General features: G+C 56.0%; 1 protein-coding gene and 1 long non-coding RNA gene across 2 annotated transcripts; both read right to left on the bottom strand.

Annotated features, from left to right (window-relative positions):
- Window positions 1–4,132: 4,132 nt before the first annotated feature.
- Window positions 4,133–9,494, bottom strand: LOC136370457 (uncharacterized). Its single transcript, XR_010745181.1, has 3 exons — window positions 9,438–9,494; window positions 6,579–6,701; window positions 4,133–4,222 (listed from the first exon to the last, which is right to left on the bottom strand). It is a non-coding gene; the product is annotated as an uncharacterized lncRNA (long non-coding RNA).
- Window positions 9,495–17,876: 8,382 nt separating this feature from the next.
- On the bottom strand, window positions 17,877–22,187 carry LOC136370456 (BTB/POZ domain-containing protein KCTD12-like). Its single transcript, XM_066333876.1, has 2 exons — window positions 22,116–22,187; window positions 17,877–20,228 (listed from the first exon to the last, which is right to left on the bottom strand). The coding sequence occupies exon 2, from the start codon at window positions 20,204–20,206 to the stop codon at window positions 19,355–19,357; it is 852 nt and encodes a 283-aa protein (XP_066189973.1). The 5' UTR covers window positions 20,207–20,228; window positions 22,116–22,187; the 3' UTR covers window positions 17,877–19,354.
- Window positions 22,188–22,728: the final 541 nt, after the last annotated feature.

Below are 22,728 nucleotides of genomic sequence, written 5' to 3'. Positions count from 1 at the left end.
CAAATTCCCACCTCTGCCCCAAAGCCATGAGGAGTCTCGAGTTCATTTCGGACACCGACTGGATTTTATTGTTTGAAACGCCAGGGAGATTCAGTCTCAGCACTGTGGGAATTCCTGCTGGTCCTGAACATCCCCATGGACACCCTCATCCCTTGTCCTACCCCCTCCAGCTGCGCCTGTGCCACCGGGGACACGCAGCATCCCCTTGATGGCCGTGGTGGGAACAGGCTTGTGACCCTTCCGACATCCGCACGGGCTTCACGAGCCACCTCTGCTCCGCGTTTTGGGAGCGTGGACAACACGTGCCACGGCTGGGACAGCCTGGAGAGCACCATTCCCTGGGCTGGGACACGGCATCCCTCTCAGAGCTGGTACTTCCTCAGCAGCTCGCTCTGCCACTGCCTCTTCTTGTTGGGAAAGGCCACGGGGATCCTGATCCTGCGGAATTCCTCGATGCACTTGCCCAGCTCCGACTGCAGCGCCCGGTGCTCCTCGCTGGTGGCCGTGCTGGTGGCCGTGCTGGTGGCCGTGGTGGTGGCCGTGCTGGTGGCTGTGCTGGTGGCAGTGCTGGTGGCAGTGCTGGTGGCAGTGCTGGTGGCCATGGTGGTGGCCGTGCTGGTGGCCATGATGGTGGCCGTGCTGGTGGCCATGGTGGTGGCAGTGCTGGTGGCCGTGGTGGTGGCAGTGCTGGTGGCCGTGGTGGTGGCCATGGTGGTGGCAGTGCTGGTGGCCGTGGTGGTGGCCGTGCTGGTGGCCGTGCTGGTGGCCGTGCTGGTGGCCGTGGGGACCTCCACGCCGTTCTCCTTGCCCACAGCCCGGTCACTGCCCCGCCGTCCGGCCTGCTGCACCTCCTGCGCTCTCTTCAGGGCCTGGGAGAAGTCCAGGGTGCTGGGGCGGGCTGGGGGCTCCTCGGGAGCCTCTGGCCACGGTGGGGACCTGGGATCCTCCTGCTGCGTGTCCGTGTCCCGGCCTGGCTGCTCCCAGCGGGAAGAGGGGCTGGGGGCTCCAGTGACATCTCCAGGGGCTCCAGTGACATCTCCGAGGGCTCCAGTGACACTCCCAAGGGCTCCAGTGACATCCTCAGGGGCTTCAGTGGGATTCCCAAGGGCTCCAGTGGCATTCCCGAGGTCTCCAGTGACATCCCCAGGGGCTCCAGTGGCATTCCCAGGGGCTCCAGCTCCCTGTCCCAGTCCAGGGCTCTCCCTTGGATCCACAGAGGTCTCCAGGGCTGGGGAGGAAAGCAGAGAGGAGTGTGAGGTCAGCCAAGGAGGGAGGCGAGGGAAGGATGGAGATGAAGGAGATGAGGAAGATGAGCAGGATGAAGGAGCTGAGGGAGATGAGGGACACGAGAGAGAAGAGAGACCTGCTAGGGATTCTTTTCAAACCACACCTGGGTGCCAGAGATACCAAACCAGGAATAAACGATTCCAATTTCCAATCCTCCACCCTGCACTTTGCCCCCTGCACGGAAACAGAAAATGTCAAGGGGGGGATTTTCTTTTTCCTTCAAAACTTTTGTAAGGACTGAGTTGGATTTTTTTTTTTTTTACTCCTTTTCCTTCCTCTTCTTTTTTTTTTTTTTTCCCCATTTTGACATTTCTGAGCAGCTCCAGCTCTGCAGTTGCTGGAGGTGGGAAGCAGGAATGTCATCCATCAGCAAGCAGAACCCTGGAAGGCTGGATTTGCTTTGGCAAATCTCTATGGGAAGCTACAGGGATGAATCTTTGCCCCAAATTCTTTGAGTGATGGGATGAAGCCTCGAAGCTGCTTTAACCATCTAATCTGTGAACCTGGGAGCTGCTTTTGGGAAACGTGGAGCTGAGGCTGGGGGATTTAAGCACCCAAATTCCCAGGAGGAGCCTGTGTCTGAGCTGGGGAATGAATTCAAATCCTTCAGCTCCTCTCCAGCATCTGGAGCATCCCGTGACAGTGACTGGGATAACATTGATTTTCCAAAGTTTTCAGTTTTACATCCCCAATTACAATCATTTACAGTTATTCCCATCTGAGGCACAGGGAGCTGTTCAGGTCACCAGGCTGACAGCAAATCCAGGTTTCCAGGGAATAGTTCCTGAATATTCCTCACATCCCACCATCCTGATATCCTTTGGGTGGTCTGGCAGGGCTGGTGCCAGGCTCCAAACTGACAAAATTTCCAAAATTTCCCTGCTCTTAATCTCACAATCCTGGAATGGTTTGGGTTGGATGTTGCTGGCACACCCCAGGGCTGGTGAGGGCCTGGTTTGTCCATTTAAACACCAGAGGGGAAAAAAGAGCTGTGGAAATAAAGCCATGGAATCCAGGAACCATGGAATGGTTTGGGATGGAAGGACCTTAAAGCCCATCCAGAGCCACCCCAACCATGGCAGGGACACCTCCCACTGTCCCAGGGACACCTCCCACTGCCCCAGGGTGATCCAGCCCCAGTGTCCAGCCTGGCCTTGGGAACTGCCAGGGATCCAGGGGCTGGTGCAGGATCACCCTGTGCCAGCCCTGCCCACCCTGCCAGGGAACAATTCCTGCCCCAGATCCCACCCAGCCCTGCCCTGGGCACTGGGAAGCCATTCCCTGTGTCCTGTCCCTCTGTCCCTTGTCCCCAGCCCCTCTGCAGCTCTCCTGGAGCCCCTTTGGGCCCTGCCAGGGGCTCGGAGCTCTCCCTGGATCCATCTTTTTTCCAGATGAGCATCTCCAGCTCTCCCAGCCTGGCTCCAGCCCTGGAGCAGCTCCGTGGCCTCTCCTTTCCTGTATCTTTGGACAAACACCCTGATTTTTTTCCTGGTTTATCTTTATTTTGAGCCCCTGTCTGGCGTTAAAGGGGTGTCACCCCTCGGGTGACCCAAGGGCACCCACAATCCCGAGTGTCCCTCTGGGAAAAGGGACCAGCCTGGCTGATCATTCTGATCCTGTCTCCCACCGATTTTTTTTGTTTTTATTTTTGTTTTTTTCTCCTTTCCCCGGTGCCACTTGTGCTTTAGAGCTCCAATTAAATTCAGCAGCGACACTTCCGAGCAGCCCCGCGGAGCCGCGGGGATCCTGCTGCGGGCAATTACCGGCTCCTGCCGGCGGGTTTTGTGGGAAGCATCATCCATCCCCACCCTGCGGCTCTGGGCGCTGGGAAAGATGGGCCAGGATGGATCTGATTGTCTGGGATGAAATGCTGGAGATGTAAAGTGAAATAGGAATGGAGGGCAGCTTTGGGATGGAGGCACGGCAGGCAGGAGGATGGGGATTAACTGGAGATGGGCTGAAGGACAGAAAACAAAAGGACCCCAAATGCAGCCCCTCTGCACCCTGCCAAGGCATCGAGGCAAAAGTAGATAAGAAGAGTAGTCTTTAGAGTTTACAATATAGGATGAGGTGGTAATTTAGTAGTTCTCATGGGTTGTGTGCACAGTCTGTAGGTTTTGTGTCTTGCAGTGGTTGGTCACTGTAAATTAGAATATTCAACACAAAAGGAGACAGAATGTGCTGGAACAAGGCCCTTGTTCTTCTCCCTCCCTCTCTCCTCTCGCCCTGACCCCGGCATTCTTCTGACCTCCCTCACCTCTCTGAGCTTTTTGACCTCCCTCACCTCATCCCCTGGATGTATCCTCAACATCCCAGTGCCCAATCCAAACCAGCTGCTGGAGCCCATCAATCTCAGGGCTCGACTCTGCATGAATTGTTGTGGTTTATGGGATTAATCCAGCTGGGAACAGCACTGGGAGTTCCTGTGCAGCTGGACCAAGGTGCTCAGGACCTGCCCCAGGCCCTGGCAGTGCCAGCGATCCCAGCTGGATCCCCAGGGAATCCCGACCCCTTGGCAGGAGGCACCAAGCTCAGATGCAGGGAATTGTTGGAGCTCCAAACTGGTGACAGAGATGGCAGAAAACCCAACCTGACTCTCCCTGCATTCTCCTTTTGTAATCCATCCCTGCTGTTGGGAAAGATCAGCAAGAAGATGGGAAAAAAAAATCCAAACAGCAAAAGCATCTCTTGAAAGACCTTGGAGCCCTTGGAAGCTAATCCAGATTTTCCTCCATCATACAGCTGCTACCAGGAGGGGGCAAGGTGGGAATTCAGGGATTTTTCTGAGGTTCCTCGGGGGGAAGGTGCAGTCCCTGAGGGGAAAGGTGGAGCCTGGTACCTGCTGGTGTTGGCTCTGAGTGTCCCATGGACTGTCCACTCCCTGCGGGGTCCCCTGGTGGGCAGGAGCTCTGCTCCCCTGCTCCTCCCAGCCTCTCTGTCAGGAAAACATTGGGAATTACATCATTTATGGAGACGTGCTCACAAACGTCATCCTGTGGGCATGGAGCCCACAATTCCATCTTGTACAGGAATCATGGAGCCCCGGAATGATTTGAGTTGGGAGGGGCCTTAAAACTCATCCAAAATCCACCCCAACACCTCCCACTGCTCCAAGCCCCATCCAGCCTGGCCTGGGACACTTCCAGGGATCCAGGGCTGCTCTGGGAATGTGCGCCACTTTTATCAGGATGTTCCACTTTGCAGGATCTCGGTCCACGCAGGCACAATGTGACTGCAGGAAATGCCCTGGAGATCCTGCATCTAAATTAAATCAGCGTTTGCTGAGTGCCTGTGGATATCCACAGTCTGCAGGAATGGCTGGAATGTGGGAATGCCTCCAGCCTGGAATCTGCATTGCCTCATCCCTGGCAGCGTCCAAGGCCAGGCAGGACGGGGTTTGGAGCAGCCTGGGACAGGGGAAGGTGTCCCTGCCCATGGCAGGGGGGATTCGGTGACCTTTAAAACCCCTCCCAACCCAAACCGCTCGGGGATTCTCTTCCACGACTCCTGAGCATGGGATGCTGCGCCATCCCGACCTTTCCAGCCTTTAAATCCGCCCGTCTGTCAGGACTGACAGATGGAGATCTGACTCCAGCCACCTTTTGTCATCCAGGACTTCAATCCCGCTGGAGCTGGAGCTGGAACAAACCCGCCCGAGGTTTTTGTGCCTTTAATTCCCGGCCAGCTCCCGCCGGGCTCTAAATCAGCGCTCGCCACTCCACCCCCTGAGCGAGCCGATATCCATCAGCACCTAATTACTGTTCCCGACTCATCCCACGGCGCCTTTCATCTCCAATCCCTCCCGATTTCCCTGATTTCCTGCCCTCCCTGGAGCTGGCAGGGCCCAGGGCCAAGAGCTGAGCGAGGGGAGCGATGTTTGGGGCTGGAATTTTTGCTGCCTTCATCACAGTTGATTCGTGCAGTTCAATCCCTGCCCTGTGCAGCTGTGCTTGTTTCTAAAACATTCCCTTTTTTGTTTTTTGTGTTTTTTGGGTTTTTTTGGAGCTCTGCTGGCAGTTTTAGGCTGTTTCCTCTGGATCTGTGCAGCCCAAGTATTTTTTTTCCCTGCTTATTTTCATCCATATATATATATATACATATATATATATATATCAACCACACACATTTAGCAGTGGATATTCCCTGTCACTTATTAATTTAACATCTGCTCTAATCCACCCGGTTCTGGCATTGACGGAAAAACAGGGAAAAGAACAACAAATCCCATCCCCAAACGTCTCTCTCCCAAATCCCATCCCCAAATGTCTCCCAAATCCCATCCCCAAACATCTCCCAAATCCCATCCCCAAATGTCCCCCAAATCCCATCCCCAAATGTCCCCCAAATCCCCTCCAAAGGTCTCCCAGCTCCTGCTGCCTTCCCTCCACGGGCAGAAGTTTTGTTTTTCCCAGAGCTGGGCTGCTGCAGCTCCTCGAGGAGCCCTTTGGGCGCCCAGGGATGGGATGTGGGATGGGATGCGGGATGGGATGTGGGAGGGGATGTGGGATGGGATGTGGGATGGGATGTGGGATGGGATGTGGGATGGGATGTGGGATGGGATGTGGGATGGGATGCGGGATGGGATGTGGGAGGGGATGTGGGATGGGATGTGGGATGTCCCTGGAGGTGCAGCCGGCTGAGGGGCAGCGATGGCCAGCAGCTGTCCCACACCAGACTGTTCCTGAGCACTTGATTCCCCCTCTCTTTTCCCGAGCAGCCACTGCAGCTTTAGGGCCAGGATGGGAATTATGAGGGATGCAGAGGCCAGAGGTGACATTCCGGTGACGGCGCAGAGCCCTGGGGTGACAGGAGCCCACGGAGGCCTCCTGCTCTCCATCAGCAGAACATCTGCCTGGGACACACACGGAGCAAAAGCAGCTTTCCCTCCGTGCCCAGCCCATCCCTTTGGATAAATAAATAACCCTTCACCCCCCCAAAAAAGTTTTTCCAGGCCTGGCACAGCTGCACTGGGCAGGGGCAGAGTCCCCATTCCTGGAGGGATTTAAAACCCCCTGGGAGGTGGCATTTGGGGACGTGGGGGACATGGACATACTGCCGCACTTGGCAACGGCTGGGCTCTGGTCTCAGGGGCTCTTTTCCCACCTCAATAATTCCATGGTTCTAAGACCTGCCTGTTTGCTGGGATTAGTGATCCGTAGTGAGGATGGCAAAGCTTTGCCAAGAATTCTTCCAAGAGGAGCAGCTCCTGGTGAGCCTGAGCTGCACACAACCTGGAAATGCTGGTTCCCACCTGGAAATTCTTGTTCCCACCTGGAAGTGCTGTTTCTCACCTGGAAGTGCTCCTGCCGTGTCTCCCTTGAGGTCCAGGATGGGCTCAGAGGAGGACATGGGCTTCTTGGGGCTCTGCTCTGCTTCTGAAGGCTCGGGAATGGGAAGGCTGAGCCAGGAGTTTCCTAAAAATCGACACCCAAAGGAGAAAATCATAGAAGGGGAATGATGCAGAGGGAATGTGGGGGAGTGGTGGACGGGGGTAGAATCCAAAGCACCTCCCAGAGCGCCACGCTGGGTTCCCAGGGTGAGGAATGGTCAGGAAAACTCCCAGTGCCTCCCAAACCCTTCTTGGGGCGATCCTTGAGCTTTGGGCAGTTCCTGTAACCACATTTCCCACCAGGAATTGCTGTTCCTCATGCTTTGGTCCTGCTCTCCTGCCTTTTCCCTAAACCTTTCTATCCTTGGCTTTCCATATATTGCCTCATTTACATGGATTTACAACCAGGGAGGAGCACAAAGTGTTCATCCCACACTAGGATTAGTGCTTCAGCTCTCCATCATTTTCTTTCCCTGGAGATACTTCCATTTGCCACACACGGCCCAGAGGAGCCTTTAGATCCAGCTGCAGTTCCTGCCCCATCCCAGGAGGGTAAATCCAAGGGGATTTCCCTCTCCACGACTGAGAGTCAGAGCTGGATCATCCCGTTGGCACAGGGAGCAGGAAATCCAGGAATGCTCCAGTGCCACCAGGGCACAGACAGGGAATCATGGAATCATCACCCAGAAGGATCACTCAGGACATTTCCACTGCGCAGGGTGGTCCAAGCCCCATCCAACCTGGCTTTGGACACTTCCAGGGATCCAGGGGCAGCCACAGCTTCTCTGGGCACCCTGTGTCCACCCTCCCAGCCAGGAATTCCTTCCCAATATCCCATCCATCGCTGCTCTTCCAGAGGTGAAAACTTTTGCCAAGGCCACCCTGATTTGGGATAAAACTGATCCTGCTCCAGCCATGGGAAGCAGGGGGTGGAGCTGGGTGCTCCAGCTCCCCAAACCCCACAGCTGAGTGGGAGTCTGTGTTCAGTGGTGTCAGAACCCAGGAGAGCAGGGATTTGCCCAGAGGCAGCCTGGCCAGCCTGGACATCCCGATCCATAATGATCCAGAGGAAGGTGCAGCCTCCAGGAGATGGCAGCAGGACCCCAGCACGGCCCGTGCCCATGGGCTCCCTCATTAATTGTGGCTCCTGGGACAATTCCTGACTCCTCCCAGGCTGTGACAGGAGCTTCCTGCTCCCCAGGATCACCAACTTCACCCAGAGGCTCTGCGGTCACCACCAGTGCAGCTGGAAAAGTTCCATCCCTGATTTCATGTGCCAGAGGGGCTGGTTTTGCACCCAGCCGAGTCCCAAAGTCCTGGAGGAGGGAATCTGAGCTGGATTCCATCCCAGTGGGGCATTCCAAAGCTTTTTGGGCAGAACATCCAGACAGACCACGGGAATGTGGCTTGGGGATGGAATTCCTGGCACACGAGTGGAAGGGGAAAGATTTTCTGCGGAATAAGAGCGATGCTGAGGCTGCCCCATTTCCTCTGCACAGCTGAGCTTCTCCAGGTGTTCCCAAAGATTCCAGCAGAGCTCCAGGGCGCTGCATTCCCAATTCCACGTGCTGACCTGCAGCCGGTGCTTAGTTAAAGGTTTAAAGGCAAAGCTGTCAGTGCTGCTCCGGGGATGGACTTTTCCTCTTATAGCTCTATCCCTCTAATTCTAATAGGATTGGGAGGAGGAGGCGGAGGCCAGGAGCGGCAAGGAGCCAAAGGGAGGGTTTGTTTCCTTCCAGAGCCTTTGAACACCTTGGTGGAGCTTTCCAGAAGTTTGTCCCTCTTCCAGCACCTCCTGTAGGCTCCCTGGGATTAACCCCTGGGACAGGGGGAGCAGAAGAGCTGCTCTGTCCTGGTTTTCCCTCATCCCAGGGATACCAAAACTCCCTCCAGGGGCTGGCTGTCCCTGCTCCGCTCTGCTGGAACCCTGGAGGCTGAAAATTTCAGGGTTTCTGTGTAAAAGGTGCTGACCCTCAAGCAAGAACCACATTTGAGCTGAGGACGTGGGACAGACTCCCGAAATGGAGTGATGGCAGCGGGGCTGTGGGGGTGTGGTTTGAATGGAATTGTGTGATCTCACAGGGTGGAAAACCTTAAATCTAAGATTTTAGAGTATTAAGATTTTAGTGTATAATAATATATATGGGGCAAGATGGGGACTTTGGGCGTTGTCTGACTTCTTCTTCTTCACCTTCTTCCTACTTCTCCACCTTCTTCTTCCTTGTTCTCCATGGATTTGGGTGGTTTCCTGTAGTTGGGTGGAAAAGGTCCACACTGCAGGCCTTGGGTGGTCATTATGGGGTCAGAAATATAAATAATAGAGGTGTCACCTCGTTATTGGGTAATTAGCACTTAAATAACCTTGGAAAGAGATCGAGGTTCTCCATTTTACCTCATTTCTGACCTGCTACAGCTCTTTACAGCTCGTGAGTCTGTGAATAGATCAGGAATAATAAATATCCTGATATTTATAAGTCCGAACTCGAAACCCGCGTGTCCCGGAACATTCCCATTGTTCCTCCAGAAAAAACTGCACTAATCCCATTTTATTTCAGATTTCACTCGCTGCTTCCCTGGGAAGATTTGGGAAGGTTTCAGATTCCAGCCACCACTGGAAGGTGTTGGCTCAACCCCACCTGCGGCCCCAAATCCATGTTTTCCTACAAACACAACATTCCATGGAGTGGGGAAGGGATGGAAGCCACTGAGGAGCCACCAGGGACACTTGGGAATCCCAGCCCCTGCTGAAACTCAAACGTTTGGGATTCCTCCTTCACCCACTCCCAGGTTTTTCCCGGAATAAGCTTTTCCATGGGTTTACCTGGAAGGCTGCAGTGCCTGGAGAGCTGCCTGGAGAGTTGGCCTCGTACAGTGGGACCTGGAAATGAAGGAGAAGGTTTGGATCTGGATCCGTGCTCCAAGATCACGGGATTCTGGTGGCCTCCCTCCACACCTCTGCACTCATGAGTGTGTCCGGATCCTGCTCCAAAATCGTGGAATTCTGGTGTTCCACGCTCTCACTGGAGAGGGATTCCAGGAAAACGAGTGCTGTGGTTCTGTCCCAGGGCAAATCATTCCCTGGGATTTTCCCTTGGATGTGCCACGAGCCTAGTCAGGTTTTATGGAGCTTTTGCTCCCAACATTTCCTGCCTTTTCTCATTAATCCATAAAAAACATTCTCCAGCTCAACCCCATCCCAATTTCATCAAGAGATGCCCCTGCACCAGCAAAACACAGGAATTGCTGGAAAGGGAATTTTGATCCAAAATGTCCTGTAGGAGCAGGGACAAAGCAATGTCTTGGTGCATCCCCTTCCCTGGGATGTGGGATCACAACAGCCCAAGTTCTTTCTTCACTGGAAAACTGAAGGAGCCACCTTTGTGTCCCTTGGAAGCCTGAGGAATATCTCCTGCTCCCCATCCCGGAAAGCCTCAGCTGTCAAATGGGATCAACAACCTGTTTTCCACTCGCAGGGAAGAAGGGGAAGTCTGGGGACATTCCCAAATGCTTCATTAATTCCGTGGCTTTTGCTGGAAGCAAAGGGGGCTGGAATGAGGTGATTGCCTGGTTGGAGCTGGTTGCTATTGGAGTTTTCCCTGGAAACCCATTAACACAACGTGGAGAGGGAGGTGAAAATTACCCTTAATCCTGAAATATTGCTGGGAAGGGGGAAATTGGCAAGTTCCATTTGGGAGCTGCAGGAATAAACACTTTTTTTAACCAAAAAATGGGATTTTCTGCACTGTTTCCCCCCCTTCCTTGCACCTGGTTCTAATTAACCCTAAAGCTTCATTAATGATCAATTTGCCATCAGTCATAATTAACCCCAAATGCGCATTTTTCCTTGGAATAAATTGTTTACCTGAGCACATTCGCAAAATCCATTTCGGAATTGTGGCTGTGTATTAATTAAATTGAAAATCATAATTAAAAGCAGAATTAAAACCCTCCTAAAAAAAAAATTCCCTTGGTTTTATGTTCAGCCCACAAATTGGTGGATAATGGAGAGCAGTTATTCCATTTTCCTGAGGGCTTTTGGATAAAGGCCATCCAAGAGGCTTTTAAGGAAACTCCGGAGCCAAGGGGGGATTGTTGAACTTCCAGCATGGATTAAAAGCTTATTAAGGGAGGGAAAAGGAGGGATGGAATCAAGAGTTCGTTCCCAACGTATAAATAACGGAACAATGGGATGTTCCCCAGAGGCCATCTGGGGATGGAGGGGTTTTATTGGCCAGAAAAGGGGAAAATGGAATAAAGGAGTGCTGGAGGTGGGTGGGAAAGGACCCTGGGATCGGCTCCGATGGAGAAACCTTGGAATGACAAACAGGACACAGGAATGTCCCCTGGATGTGTCATAAACCTTGGTGGGATTTAATTTCAGAGACTCAGGAGAGAGCTGGGAATGGTCACCTGGGGAAGGATCCAGGGAGAGCAGGGGCAAGGCCAGGAGAGGCTTTATCCTTGTGGTTTTTTTTGGGAAGAATTAATCAGGAAATTGCAGCACTCCGAGCTTTAAGGTAGGAGTTAAATAAATCCCTTTAAATCAGTGACACCGAGCTCCTGTTATTTAAATAATGGCTTGGGATTTGGGGTTGGTTTTATTTTTGATTTTGGTCTTCAGAATAAAAAAGAGAAAAAAGAAAATAAACCAACCAAAAAAAAAAAAAAACAAACCCTTTCCATGGATGGATGACCTGCTCCCAGCACATCCGAGATGCTCCAGCTGTTCCCAGCCCCCTCCAACGCTTCCATCCAAGATCCAATTAATTATCTGGGAGAACGTGGAGCTGCTGATCTCATCTGGGATGTCCACGGGAGGTCACGGTGACCACTCCGAGCCTCAGATGTTGGAGACTGGGAAGAAATTCCTGGCTGGGAGGTGCTGGGATGGAATTCCCAGAGAAGCCCTGGGTGCCCCTGGATCCAAGGGCAGGTTTGAGGGGGTTTGCAGCACCCTGGGGTGGCGGGAGGTGTCCCTGCCCATGGCAGGGCTGGAAGGGGATTTAAGGACTCTCCCAGTCCCAGCATTCCGGAATTCCAGCCCTGCTGCTGCTGCAGGATCCAGCGGGAACAGGAGCAGGGTGGGATCAGCCCCGGCTGGAAGGGGCAGATCCTGGGCTGGGAAGGGAGGGACACTCAGCTGGGGACACCAACCCCCTGGGATATCCGGCATAAAACCGGGAATACACCCGGGAATACACCCGGGAATACACCCGGGAATAACCCGGGAATACAGCTGGGAATAACCCGGGAATACAGCGGGGAACACACCTGGAACACACCTGGAAAACACCTGGAACACACCTGGAACACACCTGGGAACACACCTGGGAACACACTTGGGACACATCTGGGAACACACCTGGAACACCCTTGGGAAACACCTGGTAACACACCTGGAAAATGCCTGGGAAACACCCCTGGGAACACCCTTGGGAATACACCTGGGACACACCTGGGAATACACCTGGGAACACATCTGGGAATACACCCGGGAATACACCTGGAAAACGCCTGGAAAACGCCTGGGAACACCTGAGAATAACCTGGGAACACCCCTGGGAACACCCCGGGAGCAGGGAGAGGATTGCTGGCCGCTGCCGAGGCTCGGGGTGACAGCTCAGGGACACTGTGTCCTTATTCCCGTCCGCTGCTGGGTGCCCTCAGCTCCAGGGAGGGATCCCTGGAAGGGAATCGCTCCCAGCGCAGATCCAAGGCGCCAAACCCTCGCTCCTCATCCAAATACAAACCAATCCCATCGGGAGGAAGCGGCTGAACTTTCCAGAGGCTGCGGTTTGCTGGGACGGGGGGGATTAAAACCGCTCGGAAATTTCAGGAACTGGGAGGAGTATTTGGCACCAGCTCCTTATGGAAGTGTTTTCCTGGCCCCTTTTGGGGAACACTGGGAATCCTTCCAAACCAGCACCTGGGGATTTCAGTTCCTCTGGAGCCAAATTCCAGTTAAGAGGCTGCGCTGTGGAGTTATTGGGGTGGTTTTTTAGTGCGTCCCCCGGGGGCGGTGTTAAATCCCCTCCAGGCACACGAAGGACAACAATAATTTGGGGATGAAAAGGGAAAACATCAGGTTTTGGAGCCGCTCCATGAAAATCGACGGACGGGACAAAGGATGAGGAGCCGGGAGAGCAGCGGAGGATTTAAAAGGTGCAAACGCTGCAGGAAAAAATCGGGAGTCTCCAATGTCAGGGAGGTTCTGCCTGGTCCAAAATCCTCTCTGGGATCTCCTGGAGCCGTGCGGAGCCCGTGGCATCCCTGGGATGGGGCCAGCAGCCGCCTGCCCCCGGCCAAGGGGATTATTTTTAGGGTGCTGGGATTAATAATTAATAAATTAATAATTAATAATAATTTTAGGGGATTATTTTTGCTGCCGCAGCCCCTGCCCGCCAAAGGGATCCCCTGGGAGCGGGGACACCCCAGAATCCAGGGAAAAATAACCCCAAAACCTTTCCTGGGGGGTTCATCCAGCGGGGAGGAGCAGGGGAAGTTTCGGTGGCGGGGGTTGCGAAACGATTTCCTGTTTACTCCTCTCCTTTCTCAGTGAAATGTCGCTTTTACCCTTGTCCCTGTCCCCTGCCACCCTCATTCCTGCGCCCTCGAGCCCTGCGCTCGGCTCAGCATCCCTGCCGCTGGAAAACCTTCCCTCGGGATCCTCCGTGGCTTTTAATGCTCGGAGCTGATTAAAACGGCCCATTAACAGCAAATTAGGGACTAATGGGAACGATGGCTGCGCTCAGGGAGTCACTCCAGGGACAGGGGACCAGCTCCAGTCCTTGGTGTTGCCGGAGAGGGGATGGATTTGGGTTTATCCTGGGGTTTTTTTTGGCTGGAAGTCTCAGCTCTGGGGAAGGGATCCCCAGGTGAGGCCAAGCCGTGGAACTCGGCGGGGTTTTTATTTTCCCTGCGCGGTTTAAACCGGAGTGAGAGGAGAAAGTGTTGGATGGAGCTTGGAAAACAGCCGGGATAAGGGAGAGGGTCCCTGCCCAGGGAACTGGATGAGCTCCAAAGCCCTTTCCCTTTCCCATCCAAACCATCCCATGATTTTAGGGCCATATCCCATGGCTCTCTCGGGGTTCCAGATGTGGGCAGGATGTTCCACCAGAGTGAGGATTTCCCCCATCCCAGAGCTGAGGGAACTCCTGGAATATCCTTTCCATGGCTCTGCTCTCCAGAGCATCCCAGCAAGGACTCGTGCCTGGGGAAACTGAGGCAGGGTGAGCTGGGAGAGGCCCAAGCCACACTTTGGGGTTGGTTTGTTGTCCTTTTTGGTCCCCTCAAAGCTTCCCTGGCTCTGAGCTCGCCTCATCTGTTCCCAAAAAACACTCCCTGTCTGGCCAATCCCACAGCACAAAGCAGGGCTAAGGAAAACTTGAGGGTTTTTTTCCCTTTTTTTTTTTTTTTTTTTTTTTTTCCCCAGCTTCCTTTATTTATTCTTTTCATCTTTGAGCCTTAAACATTTTGGACTTTGTTTGGGTTTTCAGGGCTGGGCCCTCTCTCGTCCCAGAAAGGGCCCCAAACTAAAGCCAAACAAACCTCGACCCCTGCAGGGGCCATTCCTGAGGGGCTGGAGGATCCCTGTGGGTCCATTCCCAATCCGGAATATCCCGTGCTCCTGAGTGTGTGGGAACTCAGGGGCTGAATTTTGAGAGGGAAAATTTTTGGGTTTTCAGGTGGTTTCCTTCATGAAATGGCCCCAAAATCTGCAGCCCCTCGTGGCTGCTCCTGGTGGGAAGGGGCTGTTCTTCCCTGGGAGGGACATTCCAGGGATATCCAGGGATCCTTGGAAGGATGGGACAGGCCCATGACAGGGCCAGGCTCCATCTCCCTTCAGAATTGCAGGTCCTGGAATCCCAGAATCCCAGAATCCCAGAATCCCAGAATCCCAGAATCCCAGACTGAGATTGATTCCTGATTGGAGTTTTAGGGCTGTGGGGGCTGAAGGAAGGGTTAATCCTTTCAGGATGCTCTTGGCCTCTGCATCCCGGTGGATTTATCCCACCGGGATTTATCCTGGAGTAGGGAAAGGAGGCACAGCAAACATTTGGGGTGCAGAGATCGTGCTTGGACTCCAAAGTGATTGAGGTGGGGTCTGGTTTAGGTTATTTGCAGGAAGGGCTTTTCCCTCAGATCCTGCCCAACTCTCCTGGAGCAGCAGGGAGGGGACACAATTCCCAGCCATCCATCACCTGCAATGAAGGAAAACCTTTTGGACTGCCAGAGCCTTTGAAGAAAACCACCTGGACAGCCCCAGGTCCAGCCTGCTCAAGCTCAGCACAAACTGTGAGAGATTTTTTTTTTATTTGGCAAATTCTCCAGCACTCGCCGGAATCCAACACATCCGACAGCTCCCAAAAGCTCCAAGAGACTTGAACACTCCTCTGCCTTCCCTCTCGTGCTCCCCACAGCCCTGGAAGGAGGCCCAGAGGCCTCTCTGTGGTCAGAACACAGCAGCTGCAGCTGCTAAACCCTTGTTTTGTTAAACCCCTCCTAAACAAAGCGTCCAGGCTGCAGCTTCTGCACCAGGAATTGGAAAATCCCCCCTCTCTCCGGTGTTTCTTCCCCAGTGCCATGTTGTTAAAGGGAGTTTGGGGGGTTTGTTTTTAAAATTAATAAGATTTCGGTCAGGTTGGAGGGAGTTGGAGCAGCCTGGGGTGGTGGAAGCTGTTTCTGGGAGGGGATGCACTGGGTGAGCTTTAAGGTCCTCACCAAACCAAACCATTTCCTGGTAATTTAAGAGAGGAAGAGGCTGGTTCCAATTTCCAGCTGCTTCTCCCCTCTCCGTGCTCCTCCATCACCTTTCTATTTCAACATTCCATCAAACCCCTTGGATTTCTGTGGCATGCTGACCCGGTCTCCTGTGGCAGGATGGGATTCCAGGACCAGGAATGGGATTTTTGTGTCCCCCTGAGCTCTCTAATCCCCACAGGACCCTCCTTGTCCCCTCCTCAGTCCCAGGGGGTTCAGCTGCTCCCTGGGGACGGGGAGAGCTCAGCTTTGGGACCCCTCTGCCACCAAAAGTCCCCTCAGAGCGGGGCTGGAGCCAGCCCCAGGACACAAAACGCTTCCAGATGTTCTCCAGGGGTGGCAGAAGTGCCTGATGGACACAGACGGGATTTGGCTTTTCCTCAAGCTCAGTTTTTGTGAGGAGCAGCCGGCAATTTGTGGGCAGGTGCCCGCCTGGGAAGGCAGAGCCGGCCCCAGCTCCTGCCTCCCTCCCACCGGGGGTTTTATTTTGGGATGAGGGATTGTCTGGGAATGTGGAAATGAGAGGTTGGGTTGTGTCCCCCCTCGGGAGCTCCTTGTGGGCACGTTCCTTGGCGTGTGCTGAGCCCTGCAGGGATCCACAGATCCCCAGGGATCCACACGGGATCTGCTGCCTGGACACCCCCTGGGACATCATTCCCTTAAAACCCATCCCAAACTCCACCCCAGCCCCCGGCGGGATGAGAAAAGCTGCTGAGTGCTCAGTGCAGGGCAGATTAAAATAATCCCAGGGATCCCTCCCGGCCCCGGTTTTCCTGGACAACATGGATAATCCCCCCTGCTCCAGGTGTGCTGTGCCCACGGGCCCACCCTTGGGTGCCAGCTTTCCCAGGGATGAGCTGGGACACCCCAAAGCCCTCCCCAGCCCTGGAAATGCAGCGTATGGGGAGGATTCCTGGATGCAGCTCCTGGAAAAGAGTGGGATGCTGCCACCAGCACCTCCAGCAGCACCTGGAGCTCGGCTGGGCCTGGTGTGCAGTGGCAGAAAGCTGAGGAGCAGGGTCCTGTCCTCTTGGTAGGGAGGAAAATCCACCTCCAAACGCAGCAGGGAAGGAGCTGGACAAGGCTGGATTTTCCCTAGGGACAGCCTGGAGTGGGAGATGCTCAGGGGAGCACAAGGACAGGAGCAGCAGAGCAGGTCTGGGTGGTTTGGACAAGCCCAAGGGATGGCCCAGCAGGAGCTCGAGGTTTGGGGATGACAGAAATCTGGGAATATTCCCAGAAAAACCAGGTAACATCAGGGAATTGCTTCTCCACTGTCCCGCTGAGGCCCCAGGAGCTCCCAGCTCGCTCCAGCCATTCCCTGCCTGGGTCTTCCCAGGATTGTTCGGAGGAGGAAACCTCACTGAGATGCTTTTCCATGCCACCATTTCCCAGCAAATTTGCTCCATTTGATCCAAGGTCTTTCCTGGGGATCAAATGAGCCAGGTTCTCCTCCCAGCCATGACAAGGACACTTGTCCTGTGAATAAATACATGCAAGGAAAAGAAGCAGCCCCAAATGAGGTGTGTTTTTGTGGAGATGGGTCTCAACAAAAGGATTTTTTTTTCCATGAAGTCTCAGTTTCCAGGCTCTGAAAGGATTCAGGAATGACCCCTGCCTGTGTTTCCTGTGGGGGATTGGGCTGAGCAGCCCCGATCCCAGAACCTGCCACATCAAACCCCTGGAGTGGTGACTCTGCCATTCTGGTTTCTCCCTCAGGCAAAAACTCCTTCTCCCAGGACATCAATTTTTTTAGCCCAGCTCCAGTAGAGGAAAAACATCAAAACAGCCCCATTTCCCACAAGGCAGCAATTGCTTTTCCCAATCCTACTTAGGAAAATGTTGAGTTCAAAAAAAAAAAAAAATAAAATAAAGCAAATATGGAATGCAGGTCCCCTCCCCCTTTATTTAAAGGCTTCCTTTGTGTGTGCACACAGAGCTCAAGTTCCTTTTTCTTGTCCTTTCTTAAACTGGTTGTCATTTCCTCTTCCAGAGGTTGTTGGAATGAGGAACAGGACCATGAAAAATGTCAAAATACCGGTTTTTGCCTTCCCCTTCTTCGGGAGAGAGGGAGAACCTGGCCTGAAACTTCTGCTGGCCCCAAAGCCCTCCCTCCTGTCCAGGAAGGAGCTGCAGAAACCTCCCTCCCACCTCAACCCCAAGCAGGAATGGCCCCTCGGATGGTGTCCAGCCAGGGAGGAGATCCTGCAGCTCCTGCTCCAGCAGCTCCACAGGGGCTGGGGTGTGTGGTGGGAGCAGGGAAGGGTGGTGGAGGAGCAGGGATGGAGGGTGGGAACAGGGATGGAGGGTGAGGGAACAGGGATGGAGGGTGAGGGAACAGGGATGGAGTGGGGGAAGGAACAGAGATAGGTGGCAGGGGAACAGGGTGGGAACAGGGATGGAGGGTGAGGGAACAGGGATGGAGGGTGAGGGAACAGGGATGGAGGGTGAGGGAACAGGGATGGAGGGTGGGAACAGGGATGGAGGGTGGGAACAGGGATGGAGGGTGGGAAATGGTGGGAACAGGGATGGAGGATGGGAACAGGGATGGAGGGTGCAGGAGCAGGGATGGAGGGTGAGGGAGCAGGGATGGAGGGTGGAGGAACAGGGATGGAGTGGGAGAAGGAACAGAGATAGGTGGCAGGGGAACAGGGATGGAGGGTGGGAGCAGGGATGGATGATGGGTGCCTTGGGCGGATGGTGGATGCCAGAGATGGGTAGTGGATGCCAGGGATGGGTGGCAGAGCACCAAGGGACGAGTCCAGGCAGCAGCCAGGGACATCAGGGTGACCTCCCCTGCAGGCTGAGGCCGTGTGCTGGGGCTGGGCATCACCCAGGGCTGGGCTCGGGGACGTGGTGCCCTGGGATCCTGCCCAGCAGGGACAGGAGGGGCACAGCAGGGCACAGGGGCTCTGATAACTCTCCCAGTTATCAGAGTTATCACTCCCAGTTATCAGAGTTATCACTCCCAGTTATCAGAGTTATCACTCCCAGTGGGGCAGAGCAGCAGCAGCTCCAGCCCCAGGAGAGCTGGGGTTGGAAACGCCTCACAGGAGACCACCAAAATGGCCAAAATTTCCCTTTCCTGGGTGAAGCTGTGGCCTGACTGCCACCAGAGCATTCCAACCTCATCCCTGTGATTCCCCTTCTGCTCCCAAGAAAAAAAAAAAAACAACAACAAATGAGGGGGCATTTTGGCTGCCAAGGCTCTGAGGAGTGGGAGAGCTGTATACAAAGCATTTTACACCCCCGAGCACTTCCCTGCTCCCCTCCACCTCCCTCCCAGAACACTACCCCTCCCACCCTCCCCAAAATCCCCCCCCAAATCCCCTCCCCGAGGCATCCTGGAGCCGTGGCCACGTCTCAGCTCAGAGCTGCGGGCTCAGGGGCAGCCTCTGCCCTTCCCCAGCGCTGCCAGTCTCAGGCTAAGCTGCTTACAGGGCTCCTGCCAATCCAGCCCTGCTGCCAGGCTGCGCCTCTCCAGCCCCCACCCCTCCCCGGCTCTGCTTTCCCGTGTCTTTATCCCAGTGATTCCTCTCCCAACCCCCCCCCAAAGGCAGGTCACAGTGTGTGCAGCAGGATCCCGTGGAGCTGCAGGGGACACAGAGCCCAGTCCAGTGTCCAAGGCCATCCAGCTGCAGGAATGCCAGCGCCCGGAGCAGCGTCCGGAGTGTCCCAGCCCTCCCACCCAACCCACGTCCGCAGCAGTGTCCGAGTCCACACATCCAGGGAGGGTTGGGAGCGACCGCAGGAGTCGGAGAGAGGGAGGAAGGTTGGTGGTCAGCAGCTGCTACAAGGAAGAGCCGGGCAGGTTCAACGTGGAGCAAGGAGGAGGGAAAAAGAACGCAAGAACCAACTGAAAAGGAGGCAAAGGGAGGACGCCGGGAGTCGGGGACGGAGCTCTACCTTCTAGGCCACAGCCAGCACGGGACAGGAAAGGGACAGTCAGCGGTCGGTCGGCGGAGGGTTGGTTTTGTGTCACTCACGATAGAAAACATATTCGGTGTAAGAGGTCCAGATCCTGTCGTCCGTCTGCTCGTGGGCGAAGGCACAGGTGCCCGTGGAGTTGCAGGCCACCATGTGGAAGCCGGCGTCGGCCAGTTTGTCAAAGGCTTGCTCCAGGAAGGTGAACTTGAGGTAGTACCTGGACGTGTACCTCTCCGGGGGCCTGTCCGGGTCCCTGCTCTCGTTCAAGGTGTCCCCAAAGACCTCCTTGGCCAGCGAGGTCTTGCCGCACACCATGATCCTGGCCACCCTGCGGAACTTGGCGTCCGTCTGGCTGTCCCTGCCCAGCGTGTAGGAGCCGCGGTAGCCGATGGTGATGAAGCCAGCCCTGCGGCCCTCGGCGGCCCCGGCGGGCGTGGCACCGGGCTGTGCGGCCGTGGCCAGGCTGCGGGCGGTGTCGGCGCCGGGGGACAGCTCCTCGGGGTCGCTCTGGCAGGGGTCATCCCCCAGGGAGTTCTGCTCGCTGAGTTTGGGCGCCAGCAGCTTCACCAGCTCGGGCAGCATGAAGTACTCGGCCTCGCGCTGCAGGCGGCCGCGCTCCGGGAAGTGCTCGGGCAGCACCAGCTGCCGGTCCCGCAGGTAATCCAGGATGTAGCGGAACAGGAACCCGTCCCTGTCCACGAAGAAGCGGCCTTTGCTATCTCGGGCCAGCGAGCGCACGTCCTTCTGGGTGAACATCTCCCAGAGCAGCGAGCCGGGCACGCTGAGCAGCGTGGGGTGCCGGGTGATGTACACCTGTCCCCCCACGTTCAGCTCGATGATGTCAGGGAAGGGGTTGTTGTCCTCGCCGCCTTTGGCGCAGCCCGCGGGGTCTGCCAGGGCCATGGTGAGCTCCCGCTGCTCCCACCTGCGGCACAAACGGGTCAGAACCGTGGGAGAGATGCCAGGAAGCACAGCCCACTGCCAACGGGCTGGAGGGGAGCCCAAACTCAGCCATTGCCCCGATCCCAATGGATTGGAGGGGATCCCAAAGGGCCTCAGCCATTGCCCCGATCCCAATGGATTGGAGGAGATCCCAAAGGGCCTCAGCCATTGCCCCGATCCCAATGGATTGGGGGGGATCCCAAAGGGCCTCAGCCATTGCCCCGATCCCAATGGATTGGAGGAGATCCCAAAGGGCCTCAGCCATTGCCCCGATCCCAATGGATTGGAGGGGATCCCAAAGGGCCTCAGCCATTGCCCCGATCCCAATGGATTGGAGGAGATCCCAAGGGGCCTCAGCCATTGCCCAAATCCCAATGGATTGGAGGGGATCCCAAAGGGCCTCAGCCATTGCCCTGATCCCAACGGATTGGAGGGGATCCCAAGGGGCCTCAGCCATTGCCCCGATCCCAAGTGGCTGGAGGAGATCCCAAGCCACATCACACACGGAATCACAGAATTGTTTCTATTGGAAAAGCTCTCTAAGGTCATGGAGTCCAACCCAGCACTGCCAAGCCGCCACTAAATGTCTGATTTGGGTCAGCAGGCAGGGCAGGAGCAGATCCTCGCCTCTCCAGGAGTCTGGAAGTCATCTCTCTTCCCCAGCCCCTGGCTCTTGGAACAGGCAGCGGTATCCAAAGCCACCTCCCCTTCCGTGGCACGCTGCCTGTGGGCTGACCGTGCCGTCTCCACCTGAGCTCCCCAGGCAGCAGGGAGGCTCAGCCCCTCTGCCCGGGAAGGCGCAGGGACGTGGAGCTGCTGTGACAACAGGAAAGGCAGGGCTGTCACACCCTGGGGACCCGCCAGCCCGGCATCCTGCGGGCAGGAGCAGCTGCCAAGGGAGGAGCTCCCGGCGCAGGGGCCCCGCACAGCCAGGGCTGGAGGCTTGTGGAGCGCCCCGGGGCTGGGGAAAAGCAGCGCCAGTGCCTTGAAGGACAGAGGCACAGAGCCTTTTGACACTCCTGCTCTGTCCTTGCTCCTGGAAAGTGCTCAACACGAACTCGCAGCCAAGCTGGGAGACGGCAGAACCTCTCCAAGGGGCTGGCACCGAGAAAAATCCTGGGCGGCTGCTACAGCCTCAGGGCAGATGCCACGGATTTATACATTTTCCAAAAGCAAGCCGGTTCTTGGATGTCTCTTGACACTGCAAATCAGCAGCTTACATAAACCTGGCTCAGCAGCCGGAGCCTGGATCCCTGCCGTGCTCTGGGCAGGCGTTTGGGAGACCACGGAGGGAAAAGGGTTCCCTGGGCTGACCTCCAGCTCTGTCCCCTCCCTGGGTGACCCCAGTGCTGCCCTGGGTCCGCCCGGAGCTCGGGACCCCCCGAGACCGGTCCCACACCCAAGGAACAGCCCAAAGTCTCGCCCCGTCCCCGTGTCCTGCCTCAAAGATTCCCTGGAGCCGCTCCAAAGGATCCCAAGACCAATTTCGGAGCAAGGGCAGGACAAAGCCACAACTCCGCGGGCACTTTGAGGCAGCGCTTCACGGCCACACTCCTCCTCCCTGCTCACGGCCAGAATCGTCTTGGAACAAGGAGCGGCTGGGGCGAGGAAGAGGCGGAAGGATGGCGAGAGGATGAGTCCCGGCTCCCCAGTCCCCTCCCGCGGCTCCGGGTGCCTTTCCCGGCCATTCCCTGCGCATCCCGGGGCCAGGAGCCGCCCGTGCCCGGAGCCCGCATCCCTGTGCCCAGGCTGCGGGAGCCCGGGCGGGTGGGCTGGGGGCTCGGGGTGGGGACAGACAGCGCCGCTGTCCCCTGTGCCCACGGCGGGCTGGGGACACGAGCCCCGGCAGGGACACCCCGACCCCCGTTACCTGGGCACGGCGGCCCGGCCGCTCCCTGCGCTGCGCTCCGCGGCTGAGGCGCTGCGCTCCCCGGCGCTCCCCGGCGCTGCTCTCCGCCCGCCCAGCCCTGGCCCCGCTGTTTTATGGCCGGGAAGGCGGCGAGAGCCATCCCCGGACCCGCCTTTCCCTCCGCCTTCCCCCCGCCTCCATCCGAGCCCCGCTGTCCCTGTCCCCGCTGCTCCTCGCTCCGGCACCGGCAGCGCTGACGGCGGAGATCCAGTCTCGCCATCCCTGGGAATGAGCGGGGCTTTGTCCAAAACAACGGGGGGAGAAGGATTTCTAACGCGGCCAGATGGTGCCAGGGCAAGGAGAACAGCTGGAAATTAAAAGGATGGGGATTTAGATGGGATATTGGGAAGGAAATCCTCCTGGAATGGGATTCCCAGTGAAGCTGTGGGTGCCCCTGGATCCCGGTTTCCATTGCCTGGCTTTTCCTTGGCTAAAAAAACTCCAAATTATAATAAATTCTAACTGGATCGTGAGGATCCCGTGAGGGATCTCTCTGCGGGGATGTTGTCCCGGAGCACTGATGCTGCTCCATCCCTTCCTCACCCAGGGATAACAGAGGGAATTGCCTCTGCAG

Source organism: Sylvia atricapilla, chromosome 21, assembly GCF_009819655.1.
Source record: "Sylvia atricapilla isolate bSylAtr1 chromosome 21, bSylAtr1.pri, whole genome shotgun sequence".
Lineage (NCBI taxonomy): Eukaryota > Metazoa > Chordata > Aves > Passeriformes > Sylviidae > Sylvia > Sylvia atricapilla.
Note: the sequence above shows the minus strand (reverse complement) of the source record. Positions and strands in the feature narration are given on the sequence as shown.